Here is a 23,960-nt window from a genome sequence, read left to right as displayed (position 1 = left end):
AGGCCACCACTTCCGGCCGCTATCTATGGTACGGGCTGACAGAGCGGCCCCGGCGAGCGCTCCTCCCTCCCGAACAGCCATAGAGAGGCAGGAAGTCCAAACCGGCCTGGGAGAACGGCTCGCTGTTTGCCGGACAAGGCAGCGGGCACAAGGCCGGAGGCGAGCAGGGCTGGAGAGTGGAGCGTTACGTGGCAGAGCTGGTGAGGGGACACCGGGGCCCCACCGCTGACACCGTGCTGACAGGGCCGGAGAGCGCAGCGCTGGCCCCAGGCCGCGCAGGCCTCTGTGCCGGGCCTCCCGGTCTCTCAGGAGATTGATGGCAGCGTGAACCAATAGAAAGGCGCGGGGCGGGAGCGCCGCCAATGGGCGCGGGGCGGGGGCGCGCTGGGCGGGGCACTGGGCGGTGCCGGGCGCAGCCATGCTCTGCCGCTCGCTCTGGCTCTGCCTCTGCCTCTGCTCCTGCCCGGCCCGCGGTGAGTGCAAGCGGCCGGCCCGGCCCCTCTTCCCCTCGCACCCCGACCTGGCTGCCTTTCCCCTCTGTACACCCCGATCCGGGTGCATTTCCCTTTCCTGCACCCCAGTCCGGGTACATTTCCCTTGATGCACCCCGACCTAATTGCATTTCCCCATCCAGCGCACGCGTTCTGGGTGCATTTCGCCTCCGTGCACAGACAGTAAGGTGCCTGTCCCCTCTCTGCACCCTGGCCCTGCTGCATTTCCCCCCCCTGCACCCCAATCCGAGTCCATTTCCCCTCGGTGCAGCCCGGCCCCGATGCATTTCCCCCTCCAGCACCCCAATCCGGGTGTATTTCCCCCTCCAGCACCCCAGTCCGGGTGTATTTCCCCTCTGTGCACCTTGGCACCACTGCATTTCCCCACTCCAGCACCCCAATCCGGGTGCATTTCCCCTTAGTACACCCCAGCCCCGTTGCATTTCCCCCTCCAGCACCCCAGTCTGGGTGCATTTTGCCTTGGTGCACCCCATCCCAGGTGCATTTCTTTTCAAGGTGGCTCTGCCCTGAGATGGTGTTTCCCTGCTGCGCCCCTCGATCTGTGTGCATGTCATCCCTATCGCCTCTGCGGTCCAGCTGTGTTTTCCCCTTCCCCTTGTGCACCCCAGTCCCAGTGCCTTTTCCCCCATCTCTGTGCTCCTGGGTGCTGGTGCATCTCCCCTCGCAGGACTCCAGGGCCTGGCCAGGAGGGTGTGTTCCCTTCAGCGTGGTGCAGTTCAGGAGCCATAGCTGGGTATTTTCCCATTTTTCAGGAATTTCCCCTTTTGTTTTCTCTGCCTCTCGCCTCTCTCCATGCACACACAGGTTTACGCCTCCATGAATACTTATATTTCCAAGTGTTGAGCCCTGGAGACATCCGCTACATCTTCACTGCCACTCCAGCCAAGGATTTTGGTGGTGTGTTTGTAAGTATTAAGAACTGAATCTGTCAGTTTGCGTCCCTCCATCCTAATATTTCTCCATTGCAGTGCCCAGTCATTTGAACCTTTTCTAAAAATGGAGACAATTACTCTTCCGTGAGTCTGCCCTTATGAAGGAGGCACGTGCTGGTCGCTGCCTTCAGCCTCAGCAGGCTTTCAGAGGGGGAGTGTGGCCCCTGTGTGTTCAGGGAGCCCTGGTCTTTCCTCCTCCAAGAGCTGAGACAGGCACAGCCCCAGGATGGCTGGGCTGAGATAAATCAACTGCTCTGCAGATGTAAGACCTTTCCCTCAATAAACCCGGAGTCAGGATGTGGGTGCAGGAGCAGATCTGCTAGGAAGCATGTGGGACATCAAGGACCAGAGGAAAAGACACTTTCTGGCTCTGCACATGTTCTCCAGGAGCACTTGTATGGGTGGATGGTGCCGTGCCTTAGTTTCCCCTCCCCATGGTGACAGCAAGATATAGGCGAGCTGGTGAGTGAGGTCAGGATGGCTCTGCAGGGGCTGGAATGGGGCAACCAGCCTCCCTGCCCCTGGGAGCCCTAGATCTCCCCAAAAGCACACCCCGCACAGAGACGAGCAGGGCACGGGACAGCAGGGACAGCTGCGGAGGGGCTGGGGGTGGGAAACAGCCCTGATCACCCCCCTTGCTCACCCCTGCCTGTCTCCTCGGAGAACACAAGGTACGACCAGATCCACCTGGTCCCGGCGGATCCCCCTGAAGCCTGCGGAGAGCTGAATAATGGTGTCTTCATCCAGGACCAGATCGCCTTGGTGGAGAGGGGGTATGTCTGGCGTCACGGGAGTGTTTGAGGGGGACCCTTGGGCAGGAGGGGAGCTGCCAGTGGCACAGAGGGTGACAGTGCCATGGCTACGTTTTACTGTCACCTCCAGCTTCTTCCTGTGACTTATGCCACGTGGGTATATGAGGAAAATGCAAGGGTGTTCCCACCCCAGATTGTTCCATGTTGCATCTCTTAGAAACAGCCTGTGCCAAGGTGGAAAAAAACCCTATTTGATTTTATATTTATTTAGGAGAAAATGGCTGAGTGTGGGCAGCCGCTGCCTAAAATACAGACTCAAAGAGGAGCAGGGTTTGGGGGAGGCGTGGGGCCAGGGAGACAGCCCCTGCTTTGGGCATCTGCAGGCAAGCTCCGGCGCTTGCAGGTTTCGTACCTGCCGAGGATCTGCCTGTGGTCACCCAGGGTTTTATCACTCTCTGCCCCAGGGGTTGCTCATTCCTGTCGAAGACACGAGTGATCCAGGAGCACGGAGGGCGGGCAGTGATCATCGCAGATAACGCCTATGATAACGACAGCTTCTACATCGAGATGATCCAGGACAGCACCAGGCGGACAGCCGACATCCCCGCACTTTTCCTGCTGGGCAGGGATGGGTAGGTGCCTTGGCCAAGGGACATCTCATCTTCGCAGGTGCAGAATGTCTCACAGGAAGGGCCAAGCAACAGCCTCATTCCCACAAACAGGGAGGTCCCAGTGATCAGCATGTCCTAGCTGAGCTTTATGAGCCAAATTTTTAGTGGATTCAGTCATAATTAATCTAGAGTTTCTCGTTGAGCTGGTTTATGGTTTATGCTCACATCTGGGCTCTGCTCTCCCAACTCCAGTGGCTCAGGCACACTTGTCGCCTCTTTGTCCTTCCAGGTACATGATCAGACGCTCGCTGGAGCAGCACGGGCTCCCCTGGGCCATCATCTCCATTCCCGTCAACGTCACCAGCATCCCCACGTACGAAATGATGCAGCCCCCCTGGACCTTCTGGTAGCAGCGGGGGGCTGCAGCGGATCAAGGACTTCTCGGTGGATCCCAGGAGCTTGCCCCGGGGACCAGGTTTGAGGAAAAGGATCCCAACGCACTCAAGAGATCCTACCACACAGCCTCACCCGATTCAGCAACAGGGAGATCTCTGCTGCCACCGGCATGTGGCTGAAGGGCAAACACCAGTGCCAGCAGTGGGAACTTTGAGCCTGGCACCGAGCACTCTTTGTAGTGACTTTCTGGAGGGAGGCGATGGCCCGGACCAGGCCAGCACTTCCCCAAGAAACATTTTAACGATGTGTAAGATGCCACCAGTAATTACTGCTGCTAATTTAGAAGGATGCCGGAGTGGTGCAGTCTGACAGAGAGGGGAGGGAGAGTGAGATACAGGCTTGGTCTGTACTAGCAGGACTCGCCCAACATCTGTATTTTTGTCTGAGTTAATGAAGTCTGAACAAGTTTTAGAGAAAGGGAAGTTTCTCTTATTTTTTTCCAGCAGTCGGGATGAAGGGACAAATCTCATCCCCCTAATTTTCCTAGGAAACTTCCCAAGGTGCCTTCTGCAAACTGGGGCCAGGCTCACATCAGGGCCCTGTGCAACACAGATCAGTCATGCAGGGGGGCAGAAACAGCCCCACGGGACAACATAGCGTCCAGCACCCATCCCCAAGGGGGGACTGGTCACAGATCCAGAGCCCAAACATCAGCAGGCACCTATTCTCTCATCCCCAGATCTCTGTGTCCCCACCGGGACCAGCCTCTGGAGTGTAGCCCTCATCTGTGCACTCACTAGCCTCCAGTTTACCAGTACAAACAACACAGCCCTGCTTCTAACCAGTCTCGGTTTATTACGAACACTGAAGGGGACATGGCCCCGGGACGGCTGGGGACAAGCAGCGGGGTGTGGGGCTGGCGGTGATGGCAGTGTCAGAGGTGCCCATCTACAGTGTCACCCTCGCTCCCACAATCCAGCTGCCACGGTTGGAAGGAAGCAGCAGCAGAAAAAGCTCCCCAGAATGCAAATGGGGAGGAAAATAGGCCGGGCACATCCCCAACCTGCTGCCTGTCTGTCGCACAGAGCAGTCTTCTCCCTCCGGCCGCGTGGTCCGCAGACTGGGACAGCGCAGACAGCAGTGTGGCCTCATCGGTGGCTGGCAGCATGGGATGGATGACAATGCTCAGCTGCCGGTGACGTCTGGGTGTGGGGAAGCACCACACTGAGTCCCTGGCACAGCGGATCCCAATAGGGCGCATCCTCCTCCCGCAGCTGGACAGCCCAGCGGGATGGCTCGCACACTGCAAAACCCAAAACTTTTGGGTTTTGGATGGTGAGTTTGCTCTGGGCTAGCAGCAGCCTGGCCGTTCCCCCTCCCTGAGGAGCCTGGCAATCACTGCGTGGGGCTCTGCATCGTGTGAAGGATGGGACCGAGGTGGGAGGGAGGTGTCTTCCAGGGTCGGCTCCACTCTCCCTGCTGGACTTGGGCATCTGAGCCACCCTCTAAGGTGTCTCTGTCCCACCTGCAAAATCATTTTGCCCCTTGCTGCTCACCAAGCCAAGGCATGGAATGGAGTATATATACGGACCCCAGCTCCTTAGTGTGTAGATAGTGCTAATATAGACATTAAATAGTACCCCTCGTGCACAAACACACGTACACACACACATGCACACACGTTCCCCTCGTCCCTGCAAAGTAAGATAGGACACGCTCCTCCGCATCCACGGCCGGCACAGATGTGGTGGAGCCACCTTGCAGGTGGTCACAAGGTGACCAGCATGATGACCCAGGGGCTGGCTGGACCCTGCTCTCCTCCAACCTCCTCTGCAAGCACCAGCCAGCATGGTGGGGGGCCACCAGCTCACAGCCTGTCCTCACAGGGAGGATGGGGACAGCCTGACATGCACATGCGCGCGCGCGCACACACACACACAGACAGAGCACACAACAAGGACAGGCAGGAGCAGGGCCTGCCTCCGGCTCCCCTGCTGTCCCACTCCACCAGACCTCTGCCACTGGCATGTGGCCTCCCACCCGACCCCACAACACAACCCTGTTTGTAGTATTAAAGCTGCTGCCTTTCGGAGGACCCTCTCATCCCTTCCCTCTCCTCTCGCCCGGGGCCAGGATCAAACGTCAGTCATCTCATCCTCCAGCTCAGCATCATCCGTCTCCCCTTCACCCTCCTCCTCTTCATCCGACGTCACGTCGGCATCATCAGCTTGCGCTAGGCACTTGGGACATGAGCAGGTAAACAAGTAGTTCTCCCTGGAAGAAGGGAAGGAAGAAGGAGAAAGAGTGATGGCACTGAGACTGGCACAACCCCAACACTGCTCTGTCCCTGAGCCACTGCCCAGCAGCAGCCAGAAAGGGGATAAATATGTTTGGTTTATTTATTTATTTATTAATATAAATATTTATATAATAAATATTTATATAAAAAATATAACATATAACCCGTGGAGGAGGATGCGGGTTTGATCACGCTGGGCTCAGGAGAGCTGGAGGCAGTCTGGGTGGACAGGGGGATTCTGCAGCCCTGCAGGGGTGACGGGACATGGGGACAGAGACCATCAGTGCGAACACCCACCCTTGAAGGGTGGACAAGAGAAGAAGGTGGGGGGGGACAGCAACGGTTTGCAGGAGCGAACTACAGAGTGTTGCAGGCCTGCAGAGAGAGAGGCGGGAGGGAACCAAATCCTCAGTCCCTGTGCCTACAACACATAAGAAAGGACTGCAAAGAGCCTGAAGCACTGAAAGCACTACATGCACACCCTTACCACAAACACGCTGGCCGGCACATCAGCCCATGCACAGCCACACATCAAGGCCCCGAGGTGGGGATGCAGCCCAGACAGACCAACTGGGGGTGCACACGGGTGCTGTGTCCCCCCGGGTCCCTCAAAGCAGCCCTACCTGAGTATCTTGTTGCGGCTGTGTCTGCTCCGCTCCCTCTGACAGCAGTCTAAATAACTGATGCAGATTTCCTGTGAGCAAAGAGAAACAGGTTGGGCTGAGAATCGCTTCTCACAAATCCAAAGCAACACAATTTGTAGCAGTCCCTCTCAGGCAGAAATATGGGCTCTGGTAGCCCCTACATGTGAAGAGGCATGAATTCCCTTGCCAGGCTCACACAAGAGACAGGAGGTACAGGCCTGGGGTCCACAGGGGATGTAGGGGATACAGGGACCCGATGCCACCCCGGGTTCATCCAGGCCCTGCTGCCTCACCTCTCCTGCTTTGATGTCCTCCAGAGCCGTCAGATGCAGGAGGAAGTTGTTTTCTGGGAAGGATGTCTCAGCATTGGGAATGCAGCTGTGGTTACCTATGAGCAGGATGGGACAGAGCTGTGAGGACATCTCCAGAGGACGGGGAAGACAGAGGCAGGGTGGGAGACCCCACAGAGCCCACAGGACTTGTGCCTGCCCTTCTGTGTGCCCCAGGCAGGTGGCAGCCAGTGCCACAGCCTGGCTAAGGATGAGGCAGCACAATGCTGCAGCCACCCCATCCACCTCAGGGACACCAGCATGACACTTTCCATTCACATTGGGGACTACAGCATCCAGCAGAGCAGGATGCAGGGCCAGGGCTCTCCCTTAGACCCACCAAAAACCACTCAGAGAGAGCAAGCTGTCCTGGATCAACCCCAAGGAGGCACAGCATCATCTCTGCCTCCAGGTGCTGGGGGAAGGATGAATGGGGCAGCACTTTTTCCATGTTTTGCAGCATTCACAGCAGTCAGCTTCCAGGCCCTGCTTGGCCCTGCTCTGCCATTAACACTTGGGAGTGAAAGACGACAGCTCTGGTGCTGGGACATGCTCTCCTACATCCCCACGGGCCAGCCAAAAAACACTCCCTTCCTTAACGGTTTGTTTAGCTCCATTTTGCTCAGGCAAGGTTGGAGACAGTCTCTTTACTAACTGTATACATGGGTCCCAGAGACTACATTGCATCCAAGTCCATTCAAGCCAGGACTGACTATTTCATAGTTAGGTGAAATGCCAGAAGACCCATGAGAGAGCAGCCAAGCCCCGGGGCAGCACCCATCCAATCCCATCGATGGATGGAAAGCACAAACTCCTTTCTCCAGAGGCTTTTAGGAAGAGATAAGCCAGTCTAACACAGGACAATTCCCTCCTCACTGCTAGTTTTCCTCCCAGTCCTTGCATTACTTACAGCAGCTCTGGAGCACGTAGAGACCTGATCCCTCGCAGTTGAGGAACTCTCCTGACTCTGCAGCACAGAAAGGGGGGTTAGAGCTTTGCATGGGCTGTTCTGACCCTTCCAAACACACAGCTCAGCGTGAGCCCAAAGGGATGTCCAGCAATCCTGAACGCACACAGCCAGTGCTGGTTTGGGGGCCAGGTGTTGGAGGGTGATTTCCAAAGCATCCTTCCCTCCCCTCTGGGAAGGGATGGAGGACATGAAGATTTACACCCTCGGGCTCTCTGGCCTATGCCTGTACTCACACAGCTGCACCAGTCAAGTAAGTGATGAACAGGTCTTTGACTGTTCAGCATAGATGGGTCTTTCAGGCACAGGATTCCTCCAGCCACCCGTGACCTGCCACAGTTCACCTGGGCCACACTGCCCACTAGCTTGGACTTGCCCTATCCACGTAGCAAGCCAAAGGCAGCAGGCATGGCTCACATGGACTGGGGGAAGTGGGATGTCCCAGCCCCCAGTGGGAAGCTCGCTTGGTCCCTGAATGCTACGAAGTCTCCAGCAGTCTCCTGCAAACGACACTGCCCACAGCCATGTCAGGGCCTCACCCTTCTCAATGTCCTTGTAGAGCTGGTCGATGAAGGCGTCCAGCTCCTCTCGTTGCAGCATGGGGAGATCCAGTGCATCACAAGCGTGCACCCACTGGCTCAGAGAGCTGTCAGGAAGCAGAGGGACACCATTACAGTCCCGCAGTGCTGTTGGCACATGGTGGGACCTCGCAGGGAGGATCTAAGGGTTCAACTCGGTGACTCTGAGAAGCCAAGGTCTGGCAGAGGGGCACGAAAGGGTTGGACACAGCCAAGATGAAGTACTGCTTTCAAGTTTGCCTCTCCATTCCCCTAAGTCTGAACCCAGCCATTACCCAGGCCAGCATGAATTTACAGACAGTACATCCCCTCCATGCCACACCCCTGCTGCTCTGCAAGGAGCACCCAGAATGCGCCATTACCTTGTTCCTATGCCTTGGCCATTGGTCCCAACGAGGGCAAAGAGGGATCGAAAGCCTTCTGGAGTGAACCACTGCAGAAGGGAGATGAGAAAGCAGCTGAGGCCAGGCCAGCCTGCAGCAGCACCCCACTCCGCAAGTGCCTCAGATCCCACAGGGAGCTTTGGGGGAAGCAAGGAATGGGCAGAGTCCCAGGGGAAGCCCTAACCAACCAGAGGGTCCCGCCACGCTCCTGGGCTATTCGGGAGGCAGCTCAACTCACTCTGCTGAGATGTTCGTCATAAAGGGCTTCCGTGAAGAGCAACCGCAGCAGCTCCAGCTGGCCCTGGCAGGACATGGCAACACCATCAGGGTGGGGAGATACTGCTGCGTGTCAGACCCAGGCTGACGGCCAAGCCCAGCACAGGCCAGAAGGCTCAGGAGTCAGGCTCCTCATCCTTCCCTGCAAGGCTGGAGGCTGCTGCCCTCAGAGCAGCAAAAGCCATTCATTTTAGCAGTAAAAGCCACCTATTCAGCAGCTAAATATCACCCTGTCCCATCCCACAGCAGAAGTATCTCCAGCACAGGAACGAGCAGCACGTCCCACTGAAGCACCACAAGGCCAAAGCCCTCTCTCTAAGCAACCCATTTCCTTTCTGTCAGGTCAGCTATCTCCTAATGGGGGGCTTTGTGCCCCCACTTTGAGCCTGGGATTTCCAGGGTCTCCTATCCTAGCTGTAGTGGGGCTTCTGCACCCACGGGCTCACAGACACAAGCAGGGAGAGAACAGGCTCAGGGATTCAACACATCCAGGAACTGCCAGAGTCTTACCTTAAATTTGTCCCCCAGAAGCTTGTGCACAATCTCTTCTTCTTCATTTGCTGTCTTGTTGCAGAACTGGGAGAAGGCCTTAATCCACCACTCCTTGTCTTTAGCCTGACAAAGGAATCAAGCAAAGGCCCTGCACCACTACTGCTTTCCTGCCCAACAAGGGGAGGGGAGGGGGGAGAGGACAAACACCGCTGAGCTCAGAGGTATCCAGCCTGCTATCAAGAACCACCAGAAGCAACTGCATGGCAGTAGTTTATTGTCAGAATAAACGCTGAGAAAGCCAGGCCAAAGAAACAGAGCCAAAGGAAAGTTTCAGTTCTGACTAACTATTTTGGTACAGAAAAAAAGACCTGCTTGGCTCAGGACATAGGAACCTCCTTTGCTGCCTGCTGTCTCCAATACCAGGGACCAATAGACGTTGGTATCTATTCAAGCAGGACCTTGCCAGTTGCCTGAGAAAAGATCAGTCCTTGGGAGTAACAGCCACAATAGGATGAGGAAACCACACATCAGCAGCTGTGGCTGCAAAATGCAGACGTACCTGTTTGATGGTGGCGACCATCCGGGCCATCAACATGATGCTGGAAGTCTCTGGTGGATAATGCATGTTTCTGGGGAATAAGAACAAAGAAAAGAGATGAGCAGATCAGTGCTGGTACAGAAATAAAAAGCTGGAGGGAGGCAGAGACAGCTGCCATCCATGTGGTCAGGCCCGCACTCATCCATCACGCCAAAGCAGCCAGCACAGCATCACTGCTTGGGGATCCAGCACCACTCAGGGCAAGGAAAAGCCTGCACCCGCCTGTCTACCCTAACCATACAAATAATTCCCTACCATCCTGTTAAACTAGAGCCCAGGTCCCCTACAAAGCCTAGGACTGCAGCAAGAGCTGGGGTTTGTAATGAGCTTTGGGCCAGGGATGTCGCTTCTTCCCTCTGTGCCCATTTTGTCATCTACAAGCAGGGACAGCAATTTATGTACCCACAGGGGTGCTATAAGGAGGATCTCCCCAAGGCTGGAGATCTGCGGGAGTGCTATAAAATTGCAGGAGTGAGGGATGCACAGCACAGTGCTTTGTAGCTCTTTACTGGAAGAAAAAATAAGAACTGCTCAGCTGTGTGTCCAAACCCTTGCACTGCCAAAACAAATTCACAAGGCTGCCCAACCAGCAGGTAAAGCTGGGCAGCATCCCACAGCCATCACCACCCTCCAGCCGCCCCATGCAAAAATGCAAAGCAAGAATGGTCCTCAGCCCTGGTCCCAGGCAGCGTCACCCAGCCCAGGAGAGCCACCTCCTCTGCCCATGGAGCAACAGGCAGGTCGGACTCCTACCTCCATGCCTCCTGCAGCTTGTTGAGGGGGTGCGTGGGATCATCACGGGATGGGCCAAGGCAGAGGACCTGGTGGTACTGCTCCAAAGCGGCTTGCCTGCACTCAGCACTGCAGTATGTCACCTAGAGGAGCGAGGGGCACAGCACCCAGCATTGGCTACAGCAGCAGGAAAAGGGGGTCCTAGGCCCAGCTGTGCCCCCTCCCTGACCATCTGAGCCCCAGCTCTCCAGCCATCGCAATGCAGAAGGGAAAGGCAGACACCCATCTTGGAACGGCACAAGTGCTTGGCTAGATGCTGTAAAGGAGTCAGTGACCCCAACAGGACAAGAGTCCCTCCCAGCAGGCCCATACCTGGCATCGAGGACACTGCTGGTGCAGATCTTTCCGGATGCTGCACTGCTCCGGGTGAGGCAGCACCAGTGAGCTCTTCCCCAGCAGTCGCTGGGCATTTTCCTCCGCTGTCTCCAAAGCCCGCAGGCAGTGATCGCAGGCTGTGGGGAGACAAGATGGAAAGATGCCACAGTGAGACCACAGCCTTCAACAAGGAAAGGGACCTGAGCCCTGGGCAAGTCAGTGCAGCTGGTACAAGCATCATCAGACAGGACCATCTCCAAGCTGGAGGCACCAGTCTCTTACAGCTCCCTCCATAGGAAAGACCGTTTCTGCTGCAATTTAACCACACACACACACACCCCCCAGACCTCAACTGCTGCCCTGTAACGCTGGGAAGTGTTTAAGGGCTGTATGATGGTAAGTGTCTCCACGTCACTGACCTGTGACGGAGCTCAGCACACAGCAGGGTCTAGGTAGGATGAAAAAGTTTTAAATCCTGCTCTTGGAACCCTCATTTTTGTTCTGGCACCTCCAGAGAACACCAGCACCTTTGAGGCTGTACTCGGCAGTGGTGTGATCAGGATTTGCACCCACACCACTAAAAAACTGGGGTTCCTATGCAAGACGGTGCCTGACAGTGGCACGTGGTGCTCGCCCCCAGGGTTGATGGAAGTCAGCTCCCCTCAAATGACCCCGTGTTCAACTTGCCCACAGTTCATTTAGCAGAGGCAGAAATGGCAGCAGGGCCACTTTCCTAGCAGCACTCAGACAAACCCAAACCCTTTCCTTGAAAATGGGGCTGCTCCTGTGGGACCCCGCCGGGGCAGCTGACAGGGACATGCCACCAGCGCCGGCCGCTCACCTCGGTAGTTGTACAGGGCATTCCAGAGGAACTGGGATGACACCACCGGCCTCTCCACGAAGACGGTCTCCCCTTTGCGGATGTTCTTGGTGGCGAACAAGCCTTTCCCCTGCCGAGGGAGAGGCCTGGGTCAGGGACGCCCCCGAGGCCGAAACCCACCCGGGGGCTGAGGGCCCACCGCCCACCCTGAGGGGACGCCGTCGGGTTTTTACCCCTCTTCCCCCTCAAAATCTCTTCTTTGCCGCAGCCTGAGGGAAGGGAAGGAGCCCCGTGGTGAGGGGACAACCGGGCTCACCTTAGCGCTGCTGATGAACCGCGCCTCCGCTGCAGCCCCGGCTCCGGCGCGGCCGCCCGCCACGGAGCCACACACGTCCCCGGCCGCGGCGGCCATCTTCGGGCGGCGACTTCCCCGCTCTGACCCGCCGGGGGCGGGCTGCGCCTCTTCCTCTTCCCCTTCCTCCTCCTCCTGCTCCTGCTCCTCCCGCACGAAGATGGCCGCTGGCTCCCCGTCAGGGGTCCGCGGCCGCCATCGCCCCCGCTCAGCCCCAGGGCGGCCGGGGGTCGGCGGCCATCTTAGCCCTCCCCTCAGCCCACCGCCACCCGCCAACAAGCCACGAACTGGGGCTGAGGTGCCTCCACGGCCGTCCGGCAATCAGGCAGTTTTGCTGCCTCTCCCTTATTATATTTTAACCGTACAGCCAGGGGAGGAATAGCCTTCATATCTCTATCAGGCTGCAGCACAAGGTACCCCCTCACAGGGTGAGGAGGCATCGCTAGCTGCCCCGGCGCACCAAAACTGACAGGAATTCCCCCCAAAAAACCCAACACATGCTAATGCGGTCCCCGCGCCCTCGCTACCTCCTACTAGGCTGTCTGCGAACGCCTGAACTCCACGCAAATGCGGGTTTAGTTGTATTTACTAATTCCCATCGGCGCTGCCAGTGACTGTCCTGCTCTTCATCAACCAGGCAGCTGTGGCGGGTTTGGGAATAGGGGACGACTTCATATTTGGGGCCATCGGGGATGTTTTGGAGTCACTAGATGTCACTGTCGGCCCGCGGCGGGGACACAGCACCGGCGGTCTGGCTGCCCGCCTGGACCGTCACCCCCGTGGCCAGGCCAGCAGCCCTGCCGGGAGCATGGCCGCAGAGCAGGACACCTCCCCAGCCACCCGGCTGGCGACAAGGGACGGACAAACAGCCTGGGACACCTTCCCCATCTGTATTTTGAGGTCTGGCCCCGGTGAGGCCAGCAGCAGGCTGTGTGGGGCACTGCTCCACCACACAACGCCCATTTCAAGGGCCTACAAGGAGCTAGGCACCGGTGAGCAATGCTACCATCCGACTATTTCAATTACATCTTCATATTAATAGTAGGAAGACCAGCCATTATTGTAGTAACAGCATTACACATCCTGTTTATCTGAAGTTTCAGTGCTAAGTGACAGGGTATTTTGCACAGAGCATCAGCTTGACTCATGATCCAGCCAGCAACTTAAAAATATCCTTCAACACTTCAAAGCATCCTGTGTCTCTGAACGTGGTGCTCACGTTAATTAGAAGTATTTGTGAAGCTGGGCCAGGATTCCTTCTGCTTCTGTGCTTACAGAGCAGGGGGGACCTTCTTCTGGACCTCAGTTTGCTGAAGCATCAGCTGGGCAGAGCAGGGGCTGCACAGGTTGCGCTGCATCCACCCACAGATCGAGGTCCTGGTTCTCCGGGAGCAGCAGCCCAAACTTGAGCATCCCCTGCTAAACAGCTGCTACATTTCTTACTGTAAATTTAGTCCTCTCTCTGCAGGAACTGGCCCAGACATAACCTGTGTTACCTACTTTCACCCATGATATGGGTTCATCAACCAATTTCCAAAAAGAATTCTTAAGTGTATATATTTTATCCAAGTTTATTAAGAATAGAACCTCAGACTTTTAGGAAGGATGAAAATGTTGGGTTTTTTGTTTTGTTATTAATAATTTCAACTGAAAATTATAAAGACAATAGTTGGAAATGTGTTTTCCTCCTGTTTTTATGACACTTGCAGGTTTTTAGCTGATCTGCTGAAAAGCTGTTCTTGCTCCGTTCCAAATGTTCAAGCTTGAGACCAGTGCACAGTTTTACCAGCAAAAACACAAGCATGAGGGAAAAAAAACCCTGCTTTCATATTTGTATTGGCCTGTCGAGGACTGTGTAAAGAACTGTGACTTCTTTTGGAAAGATGTTACTTTCTGATAACAGGGGGTCTTATTAGGATGATGAAAAGATGAGTTTCTTTTCTGGCAGGTTTTTTTTTTTTTTACTCCATTTCCTCAGAAACACAGATAAAACTGTACACAGCTAAAAGGACGCATAACCCATCCCTGGCAACTGTGGGGCAAGAAGCCACTGAGGCACTGCTGCCTGCTCAGAAACCAAGGAGCTGCCCAATCCCACCTCAACTCATCCAGACCCCTCTCTCTTTCTAAAATACTAATTTTTATTAAGAAGCAAAGCAAATAAATAAGTGACGGTTATTAAGGGAAAAAAAAAAGTTATTTCTATAAATAACAATATAAGAGTAAAGTGATATACAGTGTTCTTGGTCAGAAAGCTACAGAATAAATTATCCTGGGCTGACAGGATGTCATACCTGGTACCCTGGGCTGATCAAGGTGACAGCCTGAGCGCCGACAGCCTGGCCTAAGAGCACTTAGCTGCTAACACACAGACGGAGAGAGTCAAGTACTTAGTCTTGACCCCTCAAAGCCCTCCCACCCACCAGAAATACAACCGCTAACTGCAGCAGGCGGTTACAGACGTGCTTGCTGAGCACTCCAGGTGCCGTTTCCCATGGCACCTGGATGTATAATGAGGAGAGAACAGGGCCACTGCCGTCTGGGCCAGAATCAGCACATCTGGACGAGGGGCAGGGGGTCGTCTGAAGCACCAGAGGTGTTGGAAAACCTTTTTATAACAGCTCAAATCCCTGCAGCTCGGCCAGCCCCAGTGCCTCCGTCCCTGCTGCAGCAGCATACACAATGCCTTGGTGAAGTAAGGCAATGCCAGAAGACAGAGAGACCCACCAGGTTCTGCCCTCCAGGGTTGGGAAGCCAAAATAGAGGCACAAATACACCAAGGCACACAACAAAAGGAGGCACTTCTATTCCAGGGGCATGATCAGACTCTGTTCATCTTATTGCAAGAGTAATGATAGTCTGTGGGTGGGAGCAAAGGGCTTTCCAATTTTTTTTGTTGTTGTTGTAATCTAAGCATCAAATGTGTGAGTCAAATTACCAAGGAAAACCAATCAGGGCTGATTCTCCTCCTTCCAGCACAGGTCTCCCTCCTAGGAGCACACAGCCACATGCAATGCAAGTGACCCCGTGTTCAAATGCCCTTATGTTCACAGCCATCCAAGACACCACCTGATTGTCACCCCAGCCTCCCTGCTGGAAACTGTTTGTGTGTCCTGGTGCTTCAAGAGCAAACAGGAGATCACATGTCTTGCCAGAGCTATGGCACCATCAAAGTACAACCAGCCTGGTAATGAACCCCCAAAATTATGGCACATGGCTACCAAAAAGCCAAACAATATTCAGGGGGTTCCTCCCAGCCAGCTGCAGTTTAGTTCTCTAGCTCCAGCTCTCAGATCAAGACATAATGTCTCACTTGGACTAAAGAAGACAGATGTGCCTGCATCCCCAGTATCTCCATCAAGCAGACACAGCTCAGAAAACAACAGTGGCAGCTGAATCTCATCAGCTGTTCAAAGCTCAACATCCACAGTGTCTTCCTCATGATCCTTGATGTCTGTTGAGTCCGCAGTGGCAGGCTGTATCACCCCAAACTGTGACAGCTTTGCTGCCTTCTGCTCCATGCTCTGCTTCCTCCATTTGATCCTCCGGTTCTGGAACCAGACTTTTACCTAGCAGGAAAACGGCACAACAGTTTCACCCAAGGTCTCCGGGAGCCCCTTTCCAATGGGGGCCATTGCCACGTGCTTCCAAGGTAGATGTCCCCAAAAAGCAGAGCTCCTTGAAGAGGAGGGCATGCCCTTTCCTGTCTCAGGGCACAGTGCATGCGAGCAGGAGGAGGTGATGCTATGGAGGGCACACTGGTGCTGGGAGAAAGGACCAGGGGAGGGAGGACACGCAGCTGCATAGAGGCAGCCCTGGCTAGGGGGGAGTGGAGGAAGCACCTCCCCAAGCTCTTCGGAGCCACTGAACCCATCCCCAGGACTATGGCTGTCAGAGTGCACGATCAGACACCCACCTGCCCCTGCCCCCAGCACTGTTCATACCCACCCTGTCGCCCCCAGAACCGCCCTTGCTCTGCTTTCCCTTTTCCCCAGCTGAATTTGGATCCCACCACAGAGGGTCACGTGGCTACTCCTTTCCACAATAAATAAGCAGTTTGCAGTAGGAGAAGAAGAAACTTACTGGGAAGAACAGAAAAAAAACTTAGATCCAGTGTCATAGAAGGACACAAAGCATAAACTGTCTCCAGAGGATCATAACAATGTAGATATGTTAGTCCAACCCAGCCTGAACTCTAAAGCAAGCAGGTTTGTGCTCCCAAATGCTTTTTGTTCCACTTCATGGATTAAGAGGATGTTCTTAATCATAAACCATCAACACCTGTCTTGCATTCCTCCAGGCACATGGCTTCAATGTCACCTTGCAGCAGGGAGTACCATGGGTCATTCTGCATCATGTCCTCCTCCCACCACAATTCACAGCAAGGAAATTGCCACAGACCACACCCAGACCCAGGATCTATGCTGCCATCCCCAGCTCCCCTGTTTCTTACCTGAGTCTCTGTGAGATGCAGAGTTGCAGCCAGGTCTACTCGCTCCGTGCCCACCATGTACTGCTGTTTGAGGAACTCTTGCTCCAGCCGCTCCAGCTGCTCTGGTTTGAAGACAGTGCGGACTCTCTTCATCTTGCAGGGCCCCCCAGACCTCCAAGGCACAGCAGGACCCAACGAGTTGGCCCCTACACAGTGAGATAACTCCAGACCTGCAAGAAAGAAGCAGCAGTTGAAGAGGTCTGCATGCTTGAGGCCATTCCTCCTGCCCCACTGAAGTGCCAAGCTGTAGCTGAAATCCAAACGCAGCTGCTCTACAACACACCGCACTAAAAGCAGCTGGGAGAAAGTAGCACCAAAGAGAAAAGCAGAGATATCCCTACCTAGATCATCTCATCTAGGCTTCCTTTCCCCTGAAAGGTTGGATCAGATGATCTTTTGAAGTCCCTTCCGACCTATTCTATGATTTTGCCCACAGGTACAACCTAGGACAGTCCTGGACATGCAGCCAGACCCAAGGAAGTCAGTGCTCAATGAGGTGAGCGGGGTTTGACCTCGATTTTTACAGGATCTTCGTAACAGAATAATAAAGTCCATCACGAACTGCTGAACACAAAAATCCCATCTCTGTCTCAAGAAGCCCCTAATCACCAATGTCTAAAGGTTGGGCAAGTTTACCCCATGCTGGCCCCTGCTTTTACCCTTCCCTTGGCACCCACGGTCAGCCAGCGTCCAGAAGAAGATACTGAAGCTGGCAGGCTGGCCTGCTGAAGCCAAGAGTCACCAGCCCTCATGCAGATCCTCATCCTGGACCTTAGTCTGGTCTGAGTAGGCTGAACAAGTCATTAAGTTCCTAAGCATTAGCAGGGCTAACAAATAGATTTGGTCTCAGTCTCCTATCTAGTTGTGGCCTGATGATAACCATAATTACCTAATTAACATACAATACAACACCAGCTCTGTCACAGAACCAGCTGGCGCCAGCCTAGGAGCAGTGCTGTCTCTCCTTTCTAAAGCCCTCCTTCTGCAGGCACAGACTTGTGATTCACATGCACCTCCCATGTACAAAAGGAGCATGTGACTGCTACCCCTGACCATCTCCCAGGAGCCACAGGGCTCGTGCCAGCCAGTTGTCCTGCTGAAGGACCTTCACAGGAGCCACACCTCACTGCCAGGAGCACTGCAGGGTGCAGAGACCACAGTCTGAGCAAAGAGAGCTGCAGCTGTCAAGGGAAATAAAAAATCCTGCACCCAAGGTGCTGGTTCTGGAGTCACGGCATGCACAGGAACATTAGCATGAACTTTGCAGGTCTGACCGTGGAGCACTGGAGAGGGACAGTCGAGCCCCTCCTGCTCAATGCCAAAAGCTGCTGGACTGGGGACTCTGCTCCTGTTCTGAATCCCAGAAAGGGACAGTGGGACCTGCCTGCACAGGCGAGACCACTGGGTGCCATGAGAACACCTCCAAATACAGTTCTGCAGGTATTGGGAACCAGATGAGGCCAGCACTGATAAAATCTGTCAGATGGCACCACAGCTTCTGTCCTGCCAACACCCAAGCACATGCTTAATTTGAAGACAACCCACACGGGACTTTTCTGGGTGGAAAGCACAGTGTACATTTGCGGGAACAGGCCATTAATGCTCCCCACCAGCGCTGTTGTGAAATCTCAGCCCCCGGGCAATGCGATCTGGCTTTGAGATCAGCCCCGCTTGGGCAGAGGTGGGATTCAACAACTCACAGAGGACCCGGGGTCCACCAACAGCAGCCACCAGGCACGCCGGACTGGTGCAATGTATCTTTATCCTGGCAAACCAAATTTCTTTAACTTTTATGGAAATACTGTGCATAATGACACCAATTCACACCTGCTACTTATCTCTCCTTTAATAACCGATTGTTGTCATGTTCTGCAGGCACAAATGGGTGCCTTGACCTACTTAGTTGCATTAATTGGGTGTAAATTCTGTGGGTGTTTAAGGATTTGTAGGCTGGAGACCCAACAGCTTAACAGCTGTAATTGCACTTAAAACTATTTTCATCATCAAAATAATTTCACCTGTCACATTTTTTTTTCTATTTTAATACTGGGATAATAGCAAGTGTGATTTCAAACATGAAATACTTTGTGCAAATAGCTTTGCAAGTAGTTTTAAACTGTATTTTCATACCTGTATACTTGATATAATACATAGATTGACACAAGTATGCAAATGCTGTCTTGTAAAAAAGAAACTCTATTAAATAGTTATAAAAAAAGATCAAGAGTAGCAAATACTTTTGGTATCTGAATAGTGCAGCTATCAGGATCAAATCAAGAGTTCCTCATACAAGCACGTAGGTGCTTGGCTGCAGGTTTTGCCTGGGCAACGACGAGATCAGGCTCTGAATGCTAAAGAGATACTTAATTTCAAGAAAAATATTCTGACTAGAGGTACTTCATTAAAACAAATTAGTCGTCTTGCTTATCCAGAGTTACAGTACCCTTTAGTGAAAATACAGGGAGCCTGATGGATTAGCCACTACCATCTGTCACCACCATCTAAATTTTACCCACAGATCAACAGCAAAAACCTTCTTCCTCAGGTGCTTTTCCACTAAAAATATGAACAGTTTGGGGGGGGGGGGGGGGGCAGATGCTACGGAACACCCAGCAATTTCATTTCTGAGAGTGAAAAGTTGCAGGGAGAGCAAAAATACAGACGGCCAAGGGCAGCTTTGGGAGGAGAGGGGACCCCACACAGCAGCAGAGAGGTGCTGGCACGGTGGGGAAATTACTTTCAGGGATGAGGCTTTGGGAAGCTTTTGGGAAAGCTGGTAGCTGCAGGCACGATGAAAGCGCAGGTATTGTGGTGCTTTTCTGTTACAGAAAAAGAGAAATAAATGCCCGTGTGTGCAAAGACACCCTTGAAATGCAGGTGGGGGGCTCATGCCAGACATGGGGGACTGTCCCCGATCTGAGACCTGCCACTGAAGTCAAGCCTGAAGGATGTAAATCGTGTCATCTGGGTCTCACCTCACCCAGTATTTAAGGCTGGCTGGGGCTAAGTGGCTAATATTAATTATCGATCATTACAGAGGGGGAAAAAAATTAATTGGAAATTTTTCCCTCTCCCTCCTTCTTTTCCCACAGCCCCACGTCAACTCTTCACCTTGGGGCTGGTCGAGAGGTTGCAGGAACGAAACGACAGCCAGGGAGCGGAGGAGCCAAAAAACCCAAGCACCTTCTGATGACCCAAAGCCCCTTATTTTGCAGCGCGGCTGAAGCCAGCCCAGCGGCCGGCTGGAAGTGCGTGCCGAGCCCCCCGCCCGCCCGCAGCACCCCCGCTCCCACGCACCCCCCGTGACACGGGAACACGCCGCTCACCTGCACCGCCCCGGCCAGCCGCGGCACAGCCCCAGCGCCAGCCCCAGCCCCAGCCGCCGGGCAGCGGGCCCGGGCCCGGGGCGGGCCAGCGCGGGGGCGCCGGGGCGGGGGGGCTGCGGCGTGGCGGCTCCCGGGCGAGGAGCGCTTCGATGTGGAAGGGGGTCTTGGGGGGCGCCGGGCCGGGCCGGGGTCGCGGCGGGCTGCGCAGCATGGCCGGGCCGCTGGGTTTGCCGCCGGCCCCGCCGGCTTATATGGAGGGAGCGGTGGGCTGGGATGAGCCGCGCTCCTATGCAAAGTGGCGGCGGGGGGGCTGCCCTCACCCCTCTGGCCTGCAGCGGCATCCCCACGGGCACCCCCCCTTCCCAGCCGACACCTCTCTTTCCTGACACCCCCACAGACATCCCTCCTTTCACACTGATACCCCCATGGACACCCCTCTTTCCTCACTAACACCCCAACATACATCCCTCCTTCCACACCAATACCCCCATGGACACTGCTCCTTCCCCACCAACATCCCCACAGACACCCCACTTCCCATACCAATACCCCCATGGACACCCTTCTTTCCACACCGATACCAATACCCCTCCTTCCACACCAATACCCGCATGGGCACCGCTCCCTCCCCACAGACACAACCCCCTTCCCCACCTGTACCCCCATGAACACCCCTCCCTGCACACTGACACCCCTACAGACACCCCTCCTTCCACGCCAACACCCCACAGACATCTGTCCTTCTCCAAGGACACCCCTCGTTCTCCACTGACACCCCCATGCCAACACGCCCCACGGACACCCCTCCTTCCCTGCCAATACCCCCACGGACACCCCTCCTTCCCTGCCAATACCCCCATGGACACCCCTCCTTCCCTGCTGACACCTCCACTGACACACACCTGGACGCCTGTTTTCTTGCCCCTGCAGGGCACCTGCACGCCTTCCCCACAGACCCTCACACTAACGCCCACTCCTTCCCCACAGACACCCCCACTGACACCAGTTCCTTCCCCACAGACCCCCGCACTGGCACCCACTCCTTCCTCACTCCTCCCACACCTTCTCCTACTCCACAGACACCCACAACAACACCCACTCCAGACAAACACCCGTGTGCCCGCCGTGGACACCTCCTCCCTTCCTCACGCCCACCTACACCTTCCCCCCACAACCTTGCTGACACCCTCACCTTGCCCCACAGACACCCACATGCTCCCCACCCTGCCTGCCCCCCTCCCCCCAACAACCAAACCCCCCTGACACCCAACCCATACCAACACCCACACCTTCTCCCCAGGCCTCACAAGCGCACCCGCAGCATCCCTGCCGCAGGACCAGAGGGGAACTTGTCTGTGTGTACCTGCCCAGCTATGCTGGGGGGGGTTTGGACCCCTGGGATGTGGGATACAGAGCTCACACAAGCTATGAGGTGACTATGCTGTGGAAATTTAACTGTTCGTCTGGTTTGGGTGCTCTCCCCATGTGTCACCCCCAGATAGATGCGTGGTCCGATGGAGAGCTGTGCATGGCACAGGTGCCAGCATGCTCGGCAAATGCAGATTCCTGCTCAAATCTCCAGTTTTCACCCTGAAAATTCACTCTGGAATATGTAAACACAAATCCCCAGATCAGAGTCTCCAGGTTAATAAACACAGACAAAAAATTCCCCGCAGCTTAATAACCCAGCATTAAACATCTCGGTGTGTGCGGGCTAGCTGTCCGTATCCAGTAAATCCTGCCTTAAATCAGGGATTTGTGCCATTCAAATTTCTTTTCCCTGCCCAAGCTGTAGAAATAGATGTTATAAATGAGCATCTCTATATTTTTGAGCATTTCAAAGCAAATGGAAATTATGGGAATGCATGGGCAGGATTATCCTGCTCACGAGGAAGCACCCTGGTGATGGCTAGAGGAACCTTAGGGAAGAGGATGCCCGCAGGAGACAAAAGAGCCCCTCAAGTTTGCCTTTAAAACACTTTTTTTCCCCTGCCTTTTAGCATCCTGTCTTCCACAGCAGCTTCAAAATAAGTGAATAAATACAGCTGCTGCTTTATTGCTCCTTATCCAAACAGCCAGCCCCAATCCTGCTGCCGTGTAACTATGTGCTTAATTGAAATCACACGTTCAAAGCTGGGCAAGTGCTGAAGCCTCTTCCCCCCTCGCCCCCCCACCTCCCAAAAAAAAAGCTGCCACCAAGAAAAAAAGTAGGCAGAGATTCGCAGCTTCTGACTTTGCTTGCACAGAGGTTGTGTGGATTAAAATACAGGTGTCCTTATACAAGTTTTTTATTTGTTTTATTAAAAATCTTTAATATCTTCATTATTTTTCCTCTTTACAAGTTGTGACTGCCACTGTCATTCCCGTAGAAGGAGGTGTTGGAGATGCTCTGGGTTATGGACGGAGTGGTTTGACATTGCGGTTGTTGGGGTGGGCGAGCGGCTGGCAGAGCAGGGGGTTACGGTGCGGTGCTGCTGGATGGACAGACGGATGGACAGATGCGCAACCAGCACAAGCACTGGCTGCCTTTTCCCTTCAGCTTCACCGGCTTGGCCAAATTCGCTGCCTAATGACGTGTCCTGTTTCCCATTAGTACTGTGTGCTCAGCTAATGCATGTCAGTTCAAAAGCTGGAAATTTTCACTCTCTGGTAATGACTTGGGAAATATAGCACCCAGCAGCCAGGCCGAGCCGGGGCTCGGGAACCCCCGCCTCCCCTCACCCACATCAGGCTGAACTACCGCCTCCATCCCCATCTGCCCCCCAGCAAAGGCTCTTGCAGGAGTTGGGCAGGGGAGATGAAAGGATGGACTCTGATCCTCTTCTTTTGTTGTAATTATTATTTGGTGGTGGTGGTGCGGCGTTGTTTTTTTATTATTTATTTATTTTGGTTTATTCCAGTTTTGTTTTTCAAGAGCGTAGAAAATAAAAGGGGAGGGGGAGTTTCTTAAGGGGATAAAAAAAAAATCCCAACAACAAAACAACAACAAAAAAAAAGCCCCCAGCCCTTTGTAAACACCCCCCCTGAGCAAGGGAAGGAGGTGAAAAGCATTTCCTGATAACTCCATTAAAGAATGAGGCTGCATTAACATTCCAAGTACCTCGACAAGAGATGAAAGTGGGGAACTTGAGTTCAGCCTCTCCTTGCTCCAGATGTTATTATGGGCTCCCTGAAAGGTTTTTTTATTTCTTTTTTTGCAAAGAGACAAAGATGTTGCCTACTTCAAACGGGGCTAATTGATGCTAATGACTATCAGATAGAGTGGGGGCCCTTATTCCCCCCTGCAAAGGGGAAAGAGAGAGTGCATTTTACAATCCCTTCATAGAAAACGCCCCACTCTTCAAACCAGGTTGCTGCTTTGGGGATTTTTGTTCTTCTCTGGCTGCTGCTTTCTCTCCTCCTCCGCTCCCCCCTGCCTTCATCTTTTCTGTCCCCCTTCTTCTGGGCACCCCGCAGCTCTCACTTGTTTGCCCATGAGAAATTTCACACCTCGCCTCCGTCGGTGGGGAGAGCCTGGCTCCATTTCCATCCCTCTCCCAGCCGCAAAACCATCCCAGCGGGCAAAAGAAGTGGCGGAAATTTCCCCAAACCCACAGCAAGCACACGTGAAAACGTGAGGGGGATTTTGTGCATCTGTAATCCAGGGCGTGAGTCCTCCTGTAAGTGAGAAAACATCTTCTCCACCCAGAGCATCCTTTCAGTCACATCTATTAGAGAGAAGATGGATCCCAGGGCTCACGTTAGGCAGGCGTGTGCTTGTGCTCATTAGGATAACCACCCCAGCACCGCCAACCTAGTCTGCAATCACGAGTTCATGCCTTTTACTCTTAAAAAAAAAACCCCACCCAAACTAGCTTTAAAATGGGATTCCTCCGAACACCAACTTCAGCTTTTAGCCTTGCGTCAGATATTTGCAGCCATTTCTGCTATGATAATCCACAGTAATAATAAATCATAATCAATAATCCAATAATAAAAAGGCAACGAGGAACATCCCAAAATCACGTGGCTCCTGGAGGTGGTGATTTGCCCCTTTCCAAGCCGGATCCCACTGAATCCTATAGTGAGAGGGGAACGGGGATTCATCTTTACTG

At 54.1% G+C, this 23,960-nt stretch overlaps 3 protein-coding genes across 6 annotated transcripts; 1 reads left to right on the top strand and 2 right to left on the bottom strand.

Moving 5' to 3' along the window:
* The first annotated feature begins 22 nt into the window (after positions 1 to 22).
* PRADC1 (protease associated domain containing 1) lies at positions 23 to 3,680 on the top strand. Of its 2 annotated transcripts, none has more exons than XM_040590706.1 (5): positions 23 to 200; positions 1,317 to 1,417; positions 2,108 to 2,217; positions 2,661 to 2,828; positions 3,097 to 3,680. In XM_040590706.1, exons 1-5 carry the CDS (start codon positions 26 to 28, stop codon positions 3,215 to 3,217), a joined length of 675 nt encoding a protein of 224 aa, XP_040446640.1. In that variant the 5' UTR covers positions 23 to 25; the 3' UTR covers positions 3,218 to 3,680. The 2 variants fall into 2 exon arrangements, with proteins under 2 accessions (XP_040446640.1, XP_040446647.1); XM_040590713.1 differs by lacking the exon at positions 23 to 200 and adding an exon at positions 385 to 473.
* Positions 3,681 to 4,038: 358 nt separating this feature from the next.
* SMYD5 (SMYD family member 5) lies at positions 4,039 to 12,149 on the bottom strand. Of its 3 annotated transcripts, XM_040590694.1 has the most exons (14): positions 12,013 to 12,149; positions 11,718 to 11,826; positions 10,874 to 11,013; positions 10,523 to 10,644; positions 9,731 to 9,800; positions 9,190 to 9,294; positions 8,642 to 8,704; positions 8,383 to 8,453; positions 7,982 to 8,088; positions 7,386 to 7,442; positions 6,440 to 6,534; positions 6,126 to 6,196; positions 5,667 to 5,748; positions 5,381 to 5,477 (listed from the first exon to the last, which is right to left on the bottom strand). In XM_040590694.1, exons 1-13 carry the CDS (start codon positions 12,106 to 12,108, stop codon positions 5,691 to 5,693), a joined length of 1,164 nt encoding a protein of 387 aa, XP_040446628.1. In that variant the 5' UTR covers positions 12,109 to 12,149; the 3' UTR covers positions 5,381 to 5,477; positions 5,667 to 5,690. The 3 variants fall into 3 exon arrangements, with proteins under 3 accessions (XP_040446609.1, XP_040446619.1, XP_040446628.1); XM_040590675.1 differs by lacking the exon at positions 5,667 to 5,748 and having other exon boundaries at positions 4,039 to 5,477; XM_040590685.1 differs by lacking the exons at positions 5,667 to 5,748; positions 8,642 to 8,704 and having other exon boundaries at positions 4,039 to 5,477.
* Positions 12,150 to 15,458: 3,309 nt separating this feature from the next.
* Positions 15,459 to 20,077, bottom strand: LOC121082686 (homeobox protein not2-like). The gene is made up of 3 exons (XM_040582353.1): positions 19,873 to 20,077; positions 16,502 to 16,710; positions 15,459 to 15,617 (listed from the first exon to the last, which is right to left on the bottom strand). Exons 1-3 carry the CDS (start codon positions 20,075 to 20,077, stop codon positions 15,459 to 15,461), a joined length of 573 nt encoding a protein of 190 aa, XP_040438287.1.
* Positions 20,078 to 23,960: the final 3,883 nt, after the last annotated feature.

The sequence above is a fragment of the Falco naumanni genome, chromosome 1, assembly GCF_017639655.2.
Source record: "Falco naumanni isolate bFalNau1 chromosome 1, bFalNau1.pat, whole genome shotgun sequence".
Taxonomy (NCBI): Eukaryota; Metazoa; Chordata; class Aves; order Falconiformes; family Falconidae; genus Falco; species Falco naumanni.
Note: the sequence above shows the minus strand (reverse complement) of the source record. Positions and strands in the feature narration are given on the sequence as shown.